This window comes from Typopeltis vanoorti, chromosome 14, assembly GCF_054136105.1.
Source record: "Typopeltis vanoorti isolate ZY-2024b chromosome 14, IOZ_Tvanoo_1.0, whole genome shotgun sequence".
In the NCBI taxonomy this organism is placed as follows: Eukaryota; Metazoa; Arthropoda; class Arachnida; order Uropygi; family Thelyphonidae; genus Typopeltis; species Typopeltis vanoorti.
The window spans coordinates 71,933,391-71,951,057 of NC_143562.1; the positions used below are offsets into that span (position 1 = coordinate 71,933,391).

The window sequence follows — 17,667 nt, forward strand, 5'->3', positions numbered from 1 at the left end:
AATCATCAGACATGTCATTCAAGATCTCCAGATTGTTGTGCAGGCTCTGTATGTGAATGTAGGCGTAAGAGAGATAAGTAATATGAATAGTAAGAGAGATAAGTAATATGAATTGTAAGTTTATGGTTTCTATTTAGTGTCTCGGGAGAGCGAATGACCTTGAAATAATCCTTGAACAATTCTATCTAAATATTCTCTTCTAAATAGCGTATGGAGGAGCATGCGAAACCGCAGTAATGTTGTGCGAGTATGCATTTTCTCTTTTTTTTTTAATCTCCTGTTTTCAACATTGCCAACAAGTTCTTTTTTCAGAGACTACGAATCTTCTCTCAATTAGAAACACGTACACCTTTCAGCAAAAATCAAAAGCAAAACTTTGTCTTGAGGAGAACGTAAGAACCTTGGTAAGGTTCTAATGGTTGAATTTAGTTCTGATGTTCCCTGATTTTATTAATTGAGCTATGTTGTTATATTTTTTTCAATTGCATGTAGACTGTGCTTTCGTAATTAATTTCAAGATTAACACAAGATTAACGTTTCATCGAAAAATAAACGTTTCGTTAGTAAGGTCCCCGAGGTGCCATTTTCGTGAAACTGACGCAATAGGATTTGAAATTCTTTTCATAAATTAATGGTATCGAAATCTATATTGCTTGGAAAGAAGTCAACGGTCACCATAGCATAAGAACAAAGAGTGATGTCGCCCAGCTTAATAAGATGTAAGAACTCCTTCGACTGCGATGACTGCAGCAACCCTAAGGGGTGCAATTTCTACAAGCGTATGATAGCGATCAATAGGAATTTCGAATCATTTTTCCTAAAATCATGTAATTAGGTACTGGAGTGTGGTGAGGAGTGACGTCCCCTGACGTTAGAGCTGTGTGGTGGCTAATATCAAGTATGATAACGTTCATGTCCATAAACCACTCAATTTCAGCAGCAGTCTTATGACACTGTGCATTGTGTTAATTATATACTGTTACTATCACATAGTTATATACTGTTAGTTCTTGATAAAAAAAAAAAAAAACGCGCAGCTTTAAAATAAGATCTGATTTGCGAAGTCGAATAGTAGTGGAAGTTCGCTTATGTTTGCTGAAGTTACGAATAAAGCGATAATACTATGAAGAATATTGTTTTAATGTGCACTTTCTCATGAAAAAAAGGCTTTATGGAACTTGAACATTCGTCTTAAATCGGTTTCAATGAGTTACTTATGCAGTGGAAAATGTGTAATAACGACCTTAAATTATCTCAGATTTATATTTTAAAATAAAGTTTAGTATAAATTCTCAAATAACAATGATCCTAACATCCCATCGTCAGGCTTTTCCGAATGTATTATTTGAAATTTCTTTCAAAGAAAGATTTCATAATTAACATAACGTGACACATGAAATCACGATGAATTATGTATCAGGAAACGTGCGTTGTGTTTCTTCCTGGTTGCGCGTGTCAGTGTAGGCGTCCTTTTTTTTTTTTTCTTTCAATAAAATTCCGGATGGTCTCTCTGATAAACTTAAAAAAAATTACTGCTAATTATTTTTCATTTCCTGCTGTTAAAAAAAAATTCGGAAGGAATTAATTCAAGGTTTCTGGATGAACTTTGTATTTACCCACAGAAATTCGGCAGAAGCGTTATAAAAGAAACAGCGAGCTGCCATAGTTGCATTAAGATCAAAAACTATTGCAGATATTCAACGTAAACGATGATTATCCAGAAGACAGTGTTTTTATGTATCTTCCTGGCTTTGCTTGGAAATATTAATGGAACAAAAGAAAAATATATCTGTAGTGAGTTTTCCAACTACTTTACTGATTTTTATTGTAAGAATTTTATATTTCTTCCTGTTTCGAATGATGTTTCCTTGTAGAATAAGGTTGCGCAAACAACTCTAAATTTTATTAATGCTCCATGCCGTTTATATAATATAATATAACAGATTATTTTTTATGGGAATACCACCTAAGAAAGTTACAAATTTATTCCATTAGTATTTTGGGTAGATTAGGATTTAAATACACAAGAATCCTGTTGTGCAAAAAAAGTATTAGTAATGTTTCAAACCACGTTTGGTTTTGACAATATCAGGGTTCAATGTTACACCAAGACATAAAAATTATTTGGTTAGTAGCTATAATAATAATAATAATAATAATAATAATAATAATAATAATAATAAAATTCTTATCGAATAATTTGACTTATTAATTGATTGTGTTGAAACAAATATGAGTGTTCATATTCATAAGGGCTGTTTCCTTTTAAATTATGCATGAAAAATTAAAGCAGTTTAAGGTGAAGAACGGGGTAACTGTATTCACATAAGTAAGAAACCGGAAAAGAAAAGGAAAATAGTTAAGTTTTGCATTATATGGAATCATTTCTGTAAAATTTTAAAGACTGTTTAAATTTTTCAAATTGAGTTGTAGCGTTATAATAATGCGATATTCATATTCAAAGTTACTTGCTGAATAATATACAACATTTCCAAATTGCTTGCCAATTTTGAAATTAGCAAAATTGTAAACATATCTGATAATTAGCTATTTTGATTGTCACTCTCATTTCCATATATTTTCTACCTCTCTCTCTCTCTCTCTCTCTCTCTCTCTCTCTGGCTCTCTGAAATTTAAATTAATTTATTCTTTATATCATTAAGGAAATGAAGAAACTCAAAACAGAATTGCTAATTGTATAAAGCTTATAGCTGGGGAGGTAAGTTTAATGTGACTTTTAATATATTAATTAAAAGTAATCAATGTACTTAATTTGACAGCAACGATATTCTTGAAAAATTAGTAAATATTTTGATCTGTGTTCACATTGAACTGTTGAATGTTTACTTATATATGCTCTGAAATACTACTGAAATCAAACTCAGTTACGATCTTCATCCCGTACTTTCTTTTAACTATTTTTAACTTTAAATATTTCAATTCATTACATTTAATTGTTATTCTCCTGTTATCGAATCATGTTCATTCGCATACAGTTTTAAACTGGCCTTCCTTATGCTGTCTCCCTATTCCAATTAATTTCATTTTATTAAATTTATAATATGGTGAAATTTAAAAATATCAAACAAGAAAGAAATTAATGCACTATTATCATTTTTTCAGATTCGACTCGCTTTTGCAGAATGCTTTTCATTGCACTTCCGTAATAGTGAAACTCCAGAACTGTCTTTCGTAACTGATTTATGCAATCATGGTAATAGTTCTAAAGAGGTAAGTATATTTAAATCTGCTCGATATGGTAGTATTGTTTACCTCATTACACTTTATAACGAATTTGTTTCATTTTATTTGAATTTCGTTTTAGTATGATATTGTTCCTTGCATTATGTAATTAATATGTTTCATAAAGCAATGTGTATATGCTGTTTATGTTGTTAATACTGTTTGTAAAATAAACAGAATTAATTTCGATTGATTATTATGCGCCTCATATTTTTGACCTACTTAACTCATTCCAGCTATACCTTTGTTCTGAATATAGAATCAAAGTTTAGAAAAGTGATTGTAATAATTCCAGCCATTACTTTTACATTTTTAGTTATTTTTATTTTTTTATCATAATAAAACCAGTAGAACTATAACGGTATCAGATTCATTTCCTTCATCCTGTCTTGTAATATCAAATGAATTACATGACACTGGGTGATGTAATACTTCCGTGTATTATTTTTCTTTAAAGGATTTTTTTCGATCTGAATTTATTAATAGCACTCACACACCATGCATTATATCGCTTAATGATATGAGATCTGAAAATATCATTAGAAAATATTTTAAAAGTGGAAAAGACTTAATCCGTAGCTGCGTGAAGTATTCAACTGGTAGCTATAAATCTCTACAAACGTTTATATTTCACTGGAGATGCAGACCAATGTATCTGAATAGTTTAACTCTATTTTAATGCTTAGACTAACGCTGATGAAGAAAATCTGACTTATGACTTCCTTTTTTTATCATTTAGCTCAATGTCTGCATGGTTGAAAAAATACGGAACTTGGTATGTATTTAGAAATTGCTTTTTAAAAAGAAAAATAATAATAATTTACTTTTAATTCTTAGAGATTATGTGTGAGACATTTGATTATTTATTTGCAGGTGAACAAGAATGACATTCAAATGGCAAACATTTTGTAATTTGGGACTTTTATTTTGTAGTGTAGGGATTTATTATTACACATTTCCCGAAATCCTGACCTTTATACGTTATTTAGGGATTTAGATCGCTTAATAAAAAAACATTTTGCCAAACACAAGCTTAACGAAATCCAGCACAAGAATTCATCTTGTTTAGTAATCTTTTTTAATTTCTTAATTGTAGGCATAACCCACTTTAAGCTTTGCTTATTCTTTTAGAGTATTTTCTTTTCCTTGCACAACACAATCGAGTTCGTCATTTATATCTAATCTAAATTTCAAATGCACTGGAAATATACACTGAATGCAAGTATGCCGGTGCGCATGCTTTAAAGTATACCAAAATTGATGTAATTATAAGGAAGAATCCCCCATTTCTTCATTTTAAATTACATTTGTGTTTGCTGAAGAAGTACCACATTTTCCTTCTTGTTGGTTTTCTTTATCAAAAAGTTATTTAAATCAAATTATTTTATTTTACATTTGAGTACTCTCCAAAGACTTCTGCATACCTTCACCTTTCGAACTCGAAGATATTGTTGAGGTAGCGAGGCGTACCTTTGGTTGAGCGCCGAACTTTACCAAGTCCTTTTACATTCAGAATTGAATGATCTATTTCCTTTTAACTGTTTGAACGAATGACAGTTATTTGTACACTATTTGCCAATAATTGTCCGAAGACTAGCAATTTCCAATTGACATCAACTGGCGATCACCATTATCGGGTATGTCCACATTTAGCTTTAATCGCCTCCGGCACCATTTAAAGGAGACTTTCCACCAATTTGCGGAAATGTATCAACCAGACGTCAGGTGTAATTTGTCTCCATTCCTCCAACAAAGCAGCGCTGCATTCAACGACAGATCGATAGCCTGCTGCTCTGGACCTCGATCTCGTTCCAATTCGTCCCATACGTGTTTGATGGGGGTTGAGGTCAGGATTCTGGGAAGTCCAGGACAGTCTTTTAGCATCATCCACCTCTTCATACCATTCCATAACAGCGCTGCAGCTTTGGTGGATGGGCTAGTGTCGTCTTGATAGTAACACGGGTCCATTTCATAACACCTCCACAGCGTATGCAGCACCTGATTATCCAGAATATCAAGGTACTGAGCTACACTCATTGAACCATGGTCAACGACCAATGGTGTTCACTCCAAACAAGTCGAATACATAACACATCATTAATCGTCGTCCTCCTCCCTACTTCCCTCTGTGTATGGAGGCAGCCTGCTGAATGTTTGTTAACAAATGCCATCAGACAGGAAACAGGTGAACCTTCATTTATTGCTCCACAGTAGGTCAGTTGTCTAGTTCACACACTTTTGCGCCAGGACAGGCGAGCGGCTTTGTTCGTCGTCACGGATTGTCTGTGCCGACTGTAGCCGGTTTTTGCGTGCCACCCGTTTTAACACCATCCTGTCCTTGTCAGTCATTTCAGGCGGCCTCCGTGGATATTTTCTTGCACTAGTAATCACAGAACGTCTTCATTTGTTGATTATATCGCCAAGCAATGATTTTGGATACTCTAGTTAAGTAGCAATGTCATCACGGAAAGGCATGCCGCCTATGTGACGATGACACCTCGCTCTCTCTCGAAATCATTGAGTTCACGTCGTGTTGCTGTTACTGTTTCATTTGAACAGTAATGGTACGTTTGGAAATACCATCAATGTGACAGCCCCGCGTTCACAATTCTGTCGAAGTCACTGAATTCAAGTCGTGTTGCCATACAACCTCTATTCGACTGCTATGATGAAATAGTGTTTTCTTGCTATCTGTTCACCGGTTTTTAGGTTATTAACAAACTTGGAATGTTACATAAATTCAAATAACTAGGGAGTCCGTCCGATTATTTTTAGATATAGTACTTAGAGTATCGATGTTGTCAATGCATTTAAAAAATATATCCAATGTTGCTCGTTTCAGACTTAATTCATTTTTGCAGTGCCGTGGATTGTGCCAAGAAATATTTGCAAATAGTTTCTATTGTTTTATAAAACAAATTCTCCAACACCGGCCACCCAAAATATTATAAACTTATCAAGAATTTGGCAAACAAACTTCTCTGCCTGTTTAAATTGTAAAGGTTTCAGTACTACAATATAAATTTATTTAAATGGTTATATACAAAATTATAATCTTTAGATTAGCTTCAGAATGCCTATGAAAATATTAATATACTTCAGAAGAAACATTCGGTTCAGAAAACGCGATTCGCTTTACAACCACATCTTGTTCCTGATCCCTTTTCGTTTTCTGTTAAGATGGTTAAAAAAGGTAAGAAACACCTTTATATTTGCCTTTATTATATTTTCTTAAATTCTGTAATTATTCCTTATCTGCCTTCATGATCAATAGTATGTCTAGTATAAAAGTTAAATAAATCTTTTTTATTGATGTAATTTGCCTTACACGAACCTTCCAGTGGAAGAGCTAATTTTTTTTATCCTTTGAACCATGAGAATGGCACTATATGGTCATAAACATAATCAGGATGAATCCTGTTTTTTTAAAAATTTATCTCTAATTCATTTATTAAAAGAATATGTTTACTGTGCGGCTATTCATCTAGCCAATATCAGATAACTGCCACATCTGGGATGACAAGCGCAAAAATCAGGATTTTTTTTTTTTTTTGAATTGGGCACCAGGAGTGCAGTAATAAAGGAATTAAATATAAGGTTACAATTTTGTGCTTGTGTTTGATGGGGTTGAGGTCAGGATTCGGCGCAGGCCAGGGCAGTCGTTTAACACCCACCTCTTCATACTATTCCTTAACAATTGCAGCCGAATTTCTGCTGTAGAACATCGAAGTGTCTCTTCGTCCGATAGTTACCACGCAAACAAGTGATTCAGGTCAGACTTTTGTGATATGCGCACGTTATCGAAACTGTCAGAAAGAAAAATGAATGTCATACGTGCGTAAATCTGTAAGAAATGTCTCTTTTCACCTTAATTACATTAATTATATTATTATTACTGTTAAGTTCTTCGCGTGAATTATCAGACGTACGAATGAATTTAAGAAACAGAAAATCATATTCTTTATTGTCCGACATATATTTTCATCCAATAATTAATTTTGTATATTAACGTGATGCTTGTGGGTAAATGAAGAGTTATATTTAACGATTTAGTAAATTAGAATCAATCAATCAATAATAATATATACATTTTACTATAAAATATATGTAAACTCCAAAGAATTTTAAAATGAAATGAGAATCCAAGAAATTTTCATTTGATTTCAGTAAAAGTTAGTTATTATTATTATTATTATTATTATTATTATTATTATTACGTGACAAATCCACGGAGTTCAAGGACTCATCATGAGACGGCAATCTAATAAAAGTGATTTTACTTTAATAAAAGGTCACAGATAAAATTCATTTCCATCTAAATGTTGATAAACAAATCGAGCCGAAAATATTTCATTCATAATCATGCGGGTGTTTCTGTGATTAAGAGGTTCAAGTGAATTATTTCGGTTTTGTGACCACATTTTGATTAAAAACGACTGTATTCAAAACGAAACAAGTACTAAAAAACAAACCCAACAAGTTTCGTTAGTCGTCAGACTAACATCTTCAGGGGTAAAGAATACTAACAGTTTAAAGCACAAATTATAAGAAATTACGAAAAAACAAGTTCATTTTTTAGTATTATGAACATCAAAAAAGTTCGTTAAAAACCGAATAACAGATCTATACAACAGTTAACACGTGTTAGCTGGAAACAATGCTATTTGATGTCACGTTCTGTGGTTCACTTGCACTGTGTCCGAGGTCCGAGCTGGGTAAATTTTTGATAAACGCTGAAAACACGTTTGATTTAAAATCGAACCTTGATTTTTGTTGCATTGCGAAGGAATTTTGATCATATTTTCTGCCTTTTTGAATTTTCTTGTGAAACAAATTTTATCAATTTAGGACATGTTTGTTCTGTCCCAGTTACATCATGAGCAGTAGAAGTTGTGTGAATTGTCAAACCAGATTACGTTCTCTCTTTTTTTTGTACGTCCTTTTGATGTTCACTCATGCGGATATCATCCGATTTCCCCGTCTGCCCTACGTAGCAGACAACACAGGAACAGAGAATATTGTAAACTTCTGATTTTTTCATTGGGTGATGTAGTGGTTTCAGATGATGAAGAGATATCTTTACAAGTGGTAGGAAAGTCACTTTTATGTTGTTTTATTTATGTTTACAGAAACACTATTCAGTAGAACCGGACACACTGCAAATTATACTGTGTATTATTAATGTATGTTGAAGCTCGAAGAAATATTTGATCACTAGTAGATCAACATTTTCAAGGCTTTGTCGGTAGTCTGTGAAAACTGTGTTTTCCAGACAGCCTGGTGGCCGAGTGGTATTCATTCTTCAATGATCTCTGCACGTAATCCATCGTGGTTTACGGATAACTGTGATTTCTTTGGTTTCTAGATCAAGGTTTGCAGAATAAACTAAAAATATATTTTTAAAAAATCAAAAGCTATATGTAAGTAATAGAAATAGAACAAAATCTTTAAGCCACCAATGAGAGTAATCTACCAAAGGTTTAAAAACCTTTCGTGACATAAAAAGTCTAAGTGAGAGAATAAAGAGAATTGATATTTTGTAAATAATTATGGATATTTGGAAAGAGCCTCATTCTTTTGGTGTGCATATTTTCAGGATATATAAAATCAGGAATGGATTAAGATGCAGTTATATACTAGGACGTACTTTAAAGACAGAAGCGCAAAATACATCAAATGAGGAAGAAGATATATTATGAAATAAAATTCATCATGGGGAAACATCGGGAAGATATTTCTAATAATACATGGACATCCAGTCCAAGAGATGATGATGAAGTCGAGGAACACCCAAAAATAAGAAGTAGATGCTTTATAATTTATAACATTCAAACTGAGTGGTTGGACTGCATTAGTAATACACAAGTAATGGAAAGTGGGAGGTGCTTGCTATAAACGGACAACCAAGCGAGAGAAGAAATATTTGTAGAAATGTCTGGAAACAATCGAATAATGTTACACGTGTAAGTAACACAATAAAGGTCCATGTGGTCTTTGACAACAACTTCAGTTACCACCAGATACATCCGTAAATCCTGGATCTTTACTTTGAACAATATTTCGGAAAAACATGCAGAGAATTTGACTTACTCCATTAGTGGAAAGACGTTTAGATTTACATAATATGTCTATGGACAAATTTTATTTGCTTATTAAAATTAGAATAAATGGAATATGTGAATATCATTGTTTTGATAAGATTTTAACAGGTTACTGTGAACTATATTTCCATATAAACATAATGCTGCATTGTAGTTTTTATGAGTGTTCTACACACACACACACACACACACACACACACACACATACACACACTTTCTTGCGTCGTTGAAAAAAATAACAGCTGTAGACGTTTTGGTATAATTATATTTTAAGTAAGTCAAGTAAACGAGAGTTTCCGCTCGACTTTACCACTTACAATCTAATGTGTTCCTTCAGGATATATGGAAATAAAAAGATGAGATAGAAAGTTGACAGGATATATTTAAAAAGATACTACTAGTTTACTTGATTCGTTGAATAGATCAACATCTTCAGTTATCATCACAATCAAAGAAGTATATAAAAATTACAGAGACTTAAAATTGTAATAACAGAACAAGTATAAAAAGACAGTAGCGTGCTTGAAAAACAAATGCGAGTATGAGTTCCAAACAAACGTATGCTACGCGCTGTCGCGAGTGCGCCACTACTGAACAGAAGCAACGTGTGCGTCAGAGAGAGATTGTAACTCAGGCTGTTGTTGATATGACAGGAATCTAAAGAAATTTCCCTGGATTCGACAATCTTTCTTTCGAGTTCATCGTAGCACACATGGATGTTAGAAGTTTGAGTGCAGTTTTCAATATGTTGGCGGCCTTCGTCTGAGTTAGCTTTGATTGTGATGATACCTGAAGATGTTGATCTATTCAACGAAACTAGTAAACTAGTAGTAGCTTTTTAAATATATATTGTCATCTTTTTATCTCTCGGTAATAGTCATTAAAGCATCATATATATATATATATATATATATATATATATATATATATATATATATATATATATATATATATATATATATATATATATATATATATGTATATATATGTATATATATATATATATGTATATATATATGTGTGTGTGTGTGTGTATGTATATATATATGTGTGTGTGTGTGTGTATGTATGTATGTATTAGGGATACTCAGTAATTTTATAAACTTAGTTTACTCCTAATCACAAGTAAGGAAACAGTTAAGTTTGCGCCTGAACGTAGTTCAAGTCTAAAGGTGGTGCAACTCATAGCAAAGGTGGGAGGAAAAAGCTCTGATACCTATTCTTAGTATTTTCCATAATGTAAAGCACATCTCACTAAGAGATGTATACTGCAATATATTATTGGTGGGGATCACTACCCAGACCGGTTTCAACCTTTTTTTTTTTTGAGATCTCCTCAGTGAGTAGCTAGACCTTAAATACCAAGGTTTTAGTAATAAATTAATCAACTTTGCCTATACAAGTTGCAACAAGGTTTTATTATTTTTAATAAAAATCTCTGGAGGAGATATAGATGTAAATTAGTTTTTTTTAACCTTGGGTAATGTATATTAGGGATTCTAAGTAATTTTATAAACTTGGTTATTTTACTCCTAATCCCAAGTAAGCAAAGGGTTAAGTTTGCGCCTGAACTTAGTTCAAGTCTAAAGGTGGTACAAATCATAGCAAAGGTGGGTAAAGAACTGATCACTATTCTTAGTATTTTCCACAATGTAAAGCACATATCACCCATAATATATTGCAGTATATATCTCTTAGTGAGATGTGCTTTACATTATGGAAAATACTAATAGGTATCAGAGCTTTTTCCTCCAACCTTTACTATGAGTTGCACCACCTTCATACATCTCTTAGTGAGATGTGCTTTACATTATGTGTGTGAACATATAGTGTATACATGTATGTGAAAAGTTTTTTACCTTGGGGATAATATATATTATGGATACCAAGTAATTTTATAAACTTGGTTTTTTACTCATTTTCCCAAGTAAGAAAACAGTTAAGTTTGCTCCTGAACGTAACGTATTTCAGGCGAAACTTGGGAGAATAAGTAAAAATCCAAGTTTATAAAATTACTTGGTATCCTTAATAATTTATATATATATATATATATATTCTTTCAAAGATTATATACTAGTACACTGATTAGCTGAAGCATTATTTATGAGAGAAACTTATATTTGTGTATTACTTGCAGCCAGGAGAAACTCACGACTCTGATATGAACAGTACGGAGGTAAGTTATTCATTCATTTCAACATTTATACTCTCAACTTCATTGACTATAGAAAGAAAAATTTAAATTAGGCAGTCTTCATGAAACGATTTAAGTCATTCTTGTTGCAGAAATCCACAGTTTGGAAAGTGATTGTATTTGAATTAGAAATATCTTTCCCCGTGTTCTTCCACAGGAATCAAACACAAGGGATAGAATAATTTATTGAAACGCAACAAGTTTCCAGAATATTGTTCTGTTTCACATGATGTGGAAAAATTGTGTTGTGTCTCATCATCTGCGATATGCTGGTGTCTTGAGAAAAATCTCTGTAATCTCAATGGAACATTTCGTCTTGTTGCCATAATACGTGATGTTTTGTTTCCTTTGAATATACTGTCCGTCCTATTTAGGGATTTATTTCGTTCTCTATGAACCTTTATGTGTTCAGATTCACGGAATTCTCCCGACCTACATGCTTGTTCTAATTAATGCAATACATTCTGAGAAGTGAATGAGGATATTTTGAAGGTGTGAGGATGTTAGATATGTTGTTGAGGGAAATAAAGGAAACCTTTATTTTTTTCTAACGTAATATCCATGATATTTTATCTGTGAATTAATGTATATAAAGGTGAAGCACTTTTTCTCAGAAGTCTTGCACTTCATACTCATGTTTTGGAGGTAAACGTAGAATTTTGTTGACTAATGTTGTAGAGTAATCATTTTTGTAGGATTAAGGTCAAGTAATGAACCAATTGATTTCTTTTATTTATATTAGTTTAAAATCAGTGAGCTCTATCACGTAGTGAATGAATAATTACGAATATCGTCACTGCGAATTAAACGCGAATATTTTTCTGTCAATGTGTTCTGCTCGAATACTTCTGTTTCTGTGCCCATTAAGAGTAAAACGTATTTACCTCGAATTCAGCAGTGCGTTTAATATTAGAATGAATATTATTTACGTGAGTGAGAAATTCTTCTAATTAAGTAATAGACCTGGAAAATGATGTGTCTCTTGTCGACATATTCACTGTCATATTTGGTATTAAATAGCTTTTATTTCATAATACTCTCTGAACAAAATTGCTAACAAGGGAGAAAGCGAAGAGCCTTACTGGTTGTACAACCTGTACACCTTGTAAGTACTGCCTTCTGTGACTTCTGAATTAATGGATACAACCTTACTGACTGGTTGTATCCATGAAGTCAGAAGACTTATCCTCGGTGACCCTACATTAACACATTAACCTTTATTTACACAATACCTGTTTTACTTTTTTCTAAACTCATTCACAAAATATAACACACAGCAACCTCTGACCAACGGATTCCTACAAACATTTACCACCCTTCAAGAAAAATATCTTGTCGTAACAATCTTGTTAACCACACTCTTACACAATTTCCAGGGATAATCCGTGGTTATGGCTTTGGAGTACACAGACCTTCAATTTATTCTTATATGAACGTTCCACAATCCTGTAACAATATTTGTACCTCTCCTTTGGAACCTCTCCACCATTTCGTTTTCACCAAGAAATTCAGGTGAGTAGATCTGTGCGGCGTAGACCCGGCGTGTCCTTATTAATGCGTTACTGTGTTCTTCAACAGCCATACAATTTGAAGTGCTCCTCTGGTCACCTTTGCAATATGCGTTCTAAACTTCACTTCTCTGTCCACAATCACCACCAAGTCCCTTGCCTCGTCAGCGTCTTCCATTTAAATTTTATTCATACACTGCACAGCATGTGATCACATGCTGTACAGTTTATTAATGAGACCAGAAGTTGTATTAAAGTGAGCCCAGAAATATCTAATTAAAATGAAAATTTTGTTAACATAAATAAATATAATTAATTCTTGTTATATATATATATATATATATATATATATATATATATATATATATATATATATATATATATATATATATATATATATATATATATATATATATATATATATATATATATATATATATTAACATTTATTTATATTTATAAAAAATATTATTTATTTACTTATTTTTTATTCTAAATTTTAATAGTTCCTTCATGTGTTCTCTCGTAATTTTTTTCTCTTATTATAAAGGTATGCATGCATACTTTCTTTGAAGAAGAACGTCGTCGCCAAAATCTGCTGATTCCCCCTGAAGTAGGAATCGAAAATGCATGGCGAAAGAAGTAGCCACATATTAGATTTCTGTAATGGAAGATTTAACCTGAATACTTAATCTAGAGCAACGATTCTCAATATTCCTGCATTTACGTCATTATATTTTAAAACAAAAAATACCCTTGAAGTGCATTTTTTAAAACAAAAAATGCACTTCAAGGTTAAAATCAATTACTTTTAACCTTGAAGTGCATGAAAGAGGCCTGTTACTGGTTCATATAAATGTTTTGTACAACAATAAGCTTCATGAATCGTGATCTCTCATTTAAATGACATTTCGTTTAAAAATTTGGAGTACTTTAGTGATAATATTAATTGCAAAGAGAAATTTTATTAAAATAAACCACCACAAACTTAAAAAAAATATATTACATTATAATGCCATTGAAAGCTATATACGTCAGATTAGCTTATTTCAATATTATTGAAGAATATATTGGTTTGTGTGAGCATACGCGCGTTGAATATTGGCATAAAGAGAGTAATGTAAAATACATATAGAATAATACCTACAGAATAACATCGTCGTGAGTATAACAAAATTATCATTTGGATAACATCGATTGTATTTATTTTCTGAAACAGAATAACAATTCAGGTAATCTTTCGTCATATCCTCGTATTTTATGAATTCAGTTTGAAATGTATTCTGCTGTACAATGTTGAAAAACGGAGTTCTAGATTTCAAACTCATCATTTAATAATAGCAAATACTTATTTAATATAAGATAATGGAATAATATTGTGCACAACTGATGTAACTGTTTTACTGCTTGAATAAAATGTTTTCATTTCTGCATTTTAAAAATATAACTTCTGTTTCATTTGTAAAGCGAAATGACCTATAAAACACGGCATTATTCTTATTCTTAATATTGAACAAACACGCATGGAAGAAATTGAGCAACCCGGATGGTTAAATACGCATATTCTGAATTTATAGATGGAGAGTATTGCACATTATTTAAAATCATTGAAAACGGATGATATCGGAAAGAAACTTAACAAACGATACAGCAAACTACACGGAAAAGGGCAGGAAAATTCAAAAAAAAAAAAAAGCAAAAAGAAACACTCGGTCGTTTTCTTTCATTTATTACTAAATTAATATGAATAATTAATTATATTAATAAAATTATATATTGTTTTCAAGACTGCGATATAATGATATCTACAACTGTAAAGATGTTTTGCCAAAGCATTACATACCAATTTTCACAGCTTATATTTCAATTAGGACGAATATCTGTCAAGGTTTCATTGTACTCTACTCAGAGCAATACAAAATTTGTTCTGGATAACCACCTGGATAAACGCGTATAGTAGTGTTGATCATGACTTGAAAGCAGAGGATTGGAAAAACTGTAATTTGAAGTGACAAATCATGGCACATTCTCTTCTGGTCATGTCAACCAGTTGAGCTGTTGCAGATGCAAAGAAAACGTTATTTACAACAATGCATTTATTTTCCCAACAGCTGTTTCGTTATGCTCATAAATCCATAGCTCCACAAGTATTTTCGGTACTCTTTTTTTCTTATTGGAACTAAAAGTGCGTCTTCAATATTGTCTGAAAAAATGCATAATGAAGATATAGTGACATTATTGATAATTCTGTATGAAAACCCGAACCTGTTTCTATGGACATAAATGAATTCAGGAATTACGCCGTAAATAAATCATTTATGGAAAGGTCAACTGCTATGGCTAGAGAGTTTGAAAAATTACTTCCTGAATGATGTCGTAACATTAGGGAAAAAAAACCCTCTGAGGATGCGAAATCTTAGAGCGCTGTCATCGGACCAAGAGAAAATTGGTTTTCAAATACATATTCAAATGTGAATCAGAGCATTAATTCTTCAAAACGTTTCCAAGGTGTGGTTGAGCAGTAATACACAATTATGTACCAGAACAGGAATTTGCTCCTATATAATTTGGTATTTCTTGACATCCATGTTTGTATTCAGGCGCGCGCGCACACACACACACACACACACACACACACACACACACACACACAAACACACACACACACACACACACACACACGAGACTAAAGACAGGACTGATTTAATATCAAAACATGTACTAATACACACTTTAACGCCTTTTCCACATCATTAAAATTCCCAAATATTTGACAATAACTTAACACTAAAAATGATACCCGTTGTCGTATTAATGATGAGGAAGAGTTAACTAAAGAAAACCTCAAATTTCTAACAAATACTTTCTTACAAACGGTTATAAAACAAAAAAACGGGCAACATCTTGACACCTGTCAGTGAATGAACGTATTGAAACCAACCCTGGAAATGATCAAGTACTGCATATATTTCTCTTCGTTTTATTGGCTCTATTTCAGTAACCTAATGAAAATCATTAAGGTGTATAAAAACATACCATTTTTTATTTCATTTGTCAAAATACAATCACTACTTCGATCAGGTAAACCAAACTGGTCTTTAAAATAACCTCCAGTTAATCGCCTGTGATGCAAGTATAAGATCATCCCATACTATGGAGAGACAGAGAAAGCGAACCCTATAGAAAAACGAATCGAAAAGCATTCTAGACATGCATTACCAGAGCTGTGAGGTCACCAGAGTTGATCGAGGTCAATTAGTCATACAGAATGAATGTATGAATGTATTATGACAACAATTAGCTAAAGATAACATGTTGAAAATTTATTTATCACTAGGTTAGACTATAATAGATTTAGTTTAATCCTTTATCCCAGTGAGAGCAAACAAAGTTTGCGCCTGAAAATATCTTCAGGACTAAATATAGTGTTGTACTATCTTATCCAGTAAGTAGTGCAACACCAAGGCAACTCGTGGCAAAGGTGGAGCAAGCTACCAGGCACTTCGAACCCAGTATCTCCCATAATGCAAAACACATTTCCTATGTGGATATGTATACTGTTATGCATTAAAGGGATTGGCCATCTACCCAGACTAGTTTCGACCTTTATTGAGGTCTCTTCAGTGGGAGCCAGGCCCAGAGCTGGAGATACCAGGCAGAAGCAGTAGCAAGTCATCTGTGCCTATGGGAGTTGCCAAAAGGTTTATCACCTTTTTTAAAAATTACTCTGGATTTAGAGAAAGATGTTGAAAATTTAATCCAGAGTAGTTCTAAATCCAGAGTAATTTTTAAAAAAGGTGATAAACCTTTTGGCAACTCCCATAGGCACAGATGACTTGCTACTGCTTCTGCCTGGTATCTCCAGCTCTGGGCCTGGCTCCCACTGAAGAGACCTCAATAAAGGTCGAAACTAGTCTGGGTAGATGGCCAATCCCTTTAATGCATAACAGTATACATATCCACATAGGAAATGTGTTTTGCATTATGGGAGATACTGGGTTCGAAGTGCCTGGTAGCTTGCTCCACCTTTGCCACGAGTTGCCTTGGTGTTGCACTACTTACTGGATAAGATAGTACAACACTATATTTAGTCCTGAAGATATTTTCAGGCGCAAACTTTGTTTGCTCTCACTGGTATAAAGGATTATACTAAATCTATTAAAGATAACATGTGTTATCTCGAGTTAATTGTTGTAACAGTTTTGCATAATTTTAACAAAATAATGATTATAGAATTGTTATTGGTTTGTCTGAGTTATACTGAATAAAATATAAGAAAAATTAAACGGATCATGATTGTGCCTTTGTGGTTGTGTTGAAATATTTCTTCTATAATAAGGAAAAACCATCCCAAGATACATACTTATGGGATGTTTTCGGTTTTATTTGTTCGGAGAAAATTCATTGGGTCATTTTTTTTTCGCCTACTTCCCTACTCCGAAACTGGCAGGAAAAAAAGTTAAAAACGTTTGGGTTTTTGATCGAAAGGGACGGTAGTGAAGTCATTCTTATCATTCTTAGCAAGTGTAGGTTAAGAATGGAGAACTTTCGCATCAGGTTTCTAAAAATTAGCGAGTATTGAAAACACCTCTATTTTCTCTCAGCGAGTGAGAAAAACAGA

General features: G+C 32.8%; 1 protein-coding gene across 1 annotated transcript; it reads left to right on the forward strand.

Annotated features, from left to right (window-relative positions):
- The first annotated feature begins 1,667 nt into the window (after nucleotides 1–1,667).
- LOC150099639 (uncharacterized) lies at nucleotides 1,668–13,727 on the forward strand. The gene is made up of 6 exons (XM_090403515.1): nucleotides 1,668–1,794; nucleotides 2,664–2,719; nucleotides 3,124–3,231; nucleotides 3,983–4,018; nucleotides 11,482–11,520; nucleotides 13,597–13,727. The coding sequence occupies exons 1-6, from the start codon at nucleotides 1,710–1,712 to the stop codon at nucleotides 13,690–13,692; spliced, it is 420 nt and encodes a 139-aa protein (XP_090259641.1). The 5' UTR covers nucleotides 1,668–1,709; the 3' UTR covers nucleotides 13,693–13,727.
- Nucleotides 13,728–17,667: the final 3,940 nt, after the last annotated feature.

Bases quoted from the DNA above. Each gene is read 5' to 3' on its own strand.
- LOC150099639 (XM_090403515.1), top strand. From the start codon at position 1,710: ATGATTATCCAGAAGACAGTGTTTTTATGTATCTTCCTGGCTTTGCTT. The intron at 2,720-3,123 runs GTAAGTTTAATG...TCATTTTTTCAG, and splicing joins TAAAGCTTATAGCTGGGGAG to ATTCGACTCGCTTTTGCAGA. The intron at 11,521-13,596 runs GTAAGTTATTCA...CTTATTATAAAG, and splicing joins CTGATATGAACAGTACGGAG to GTATGCATGCATACTTTCTT.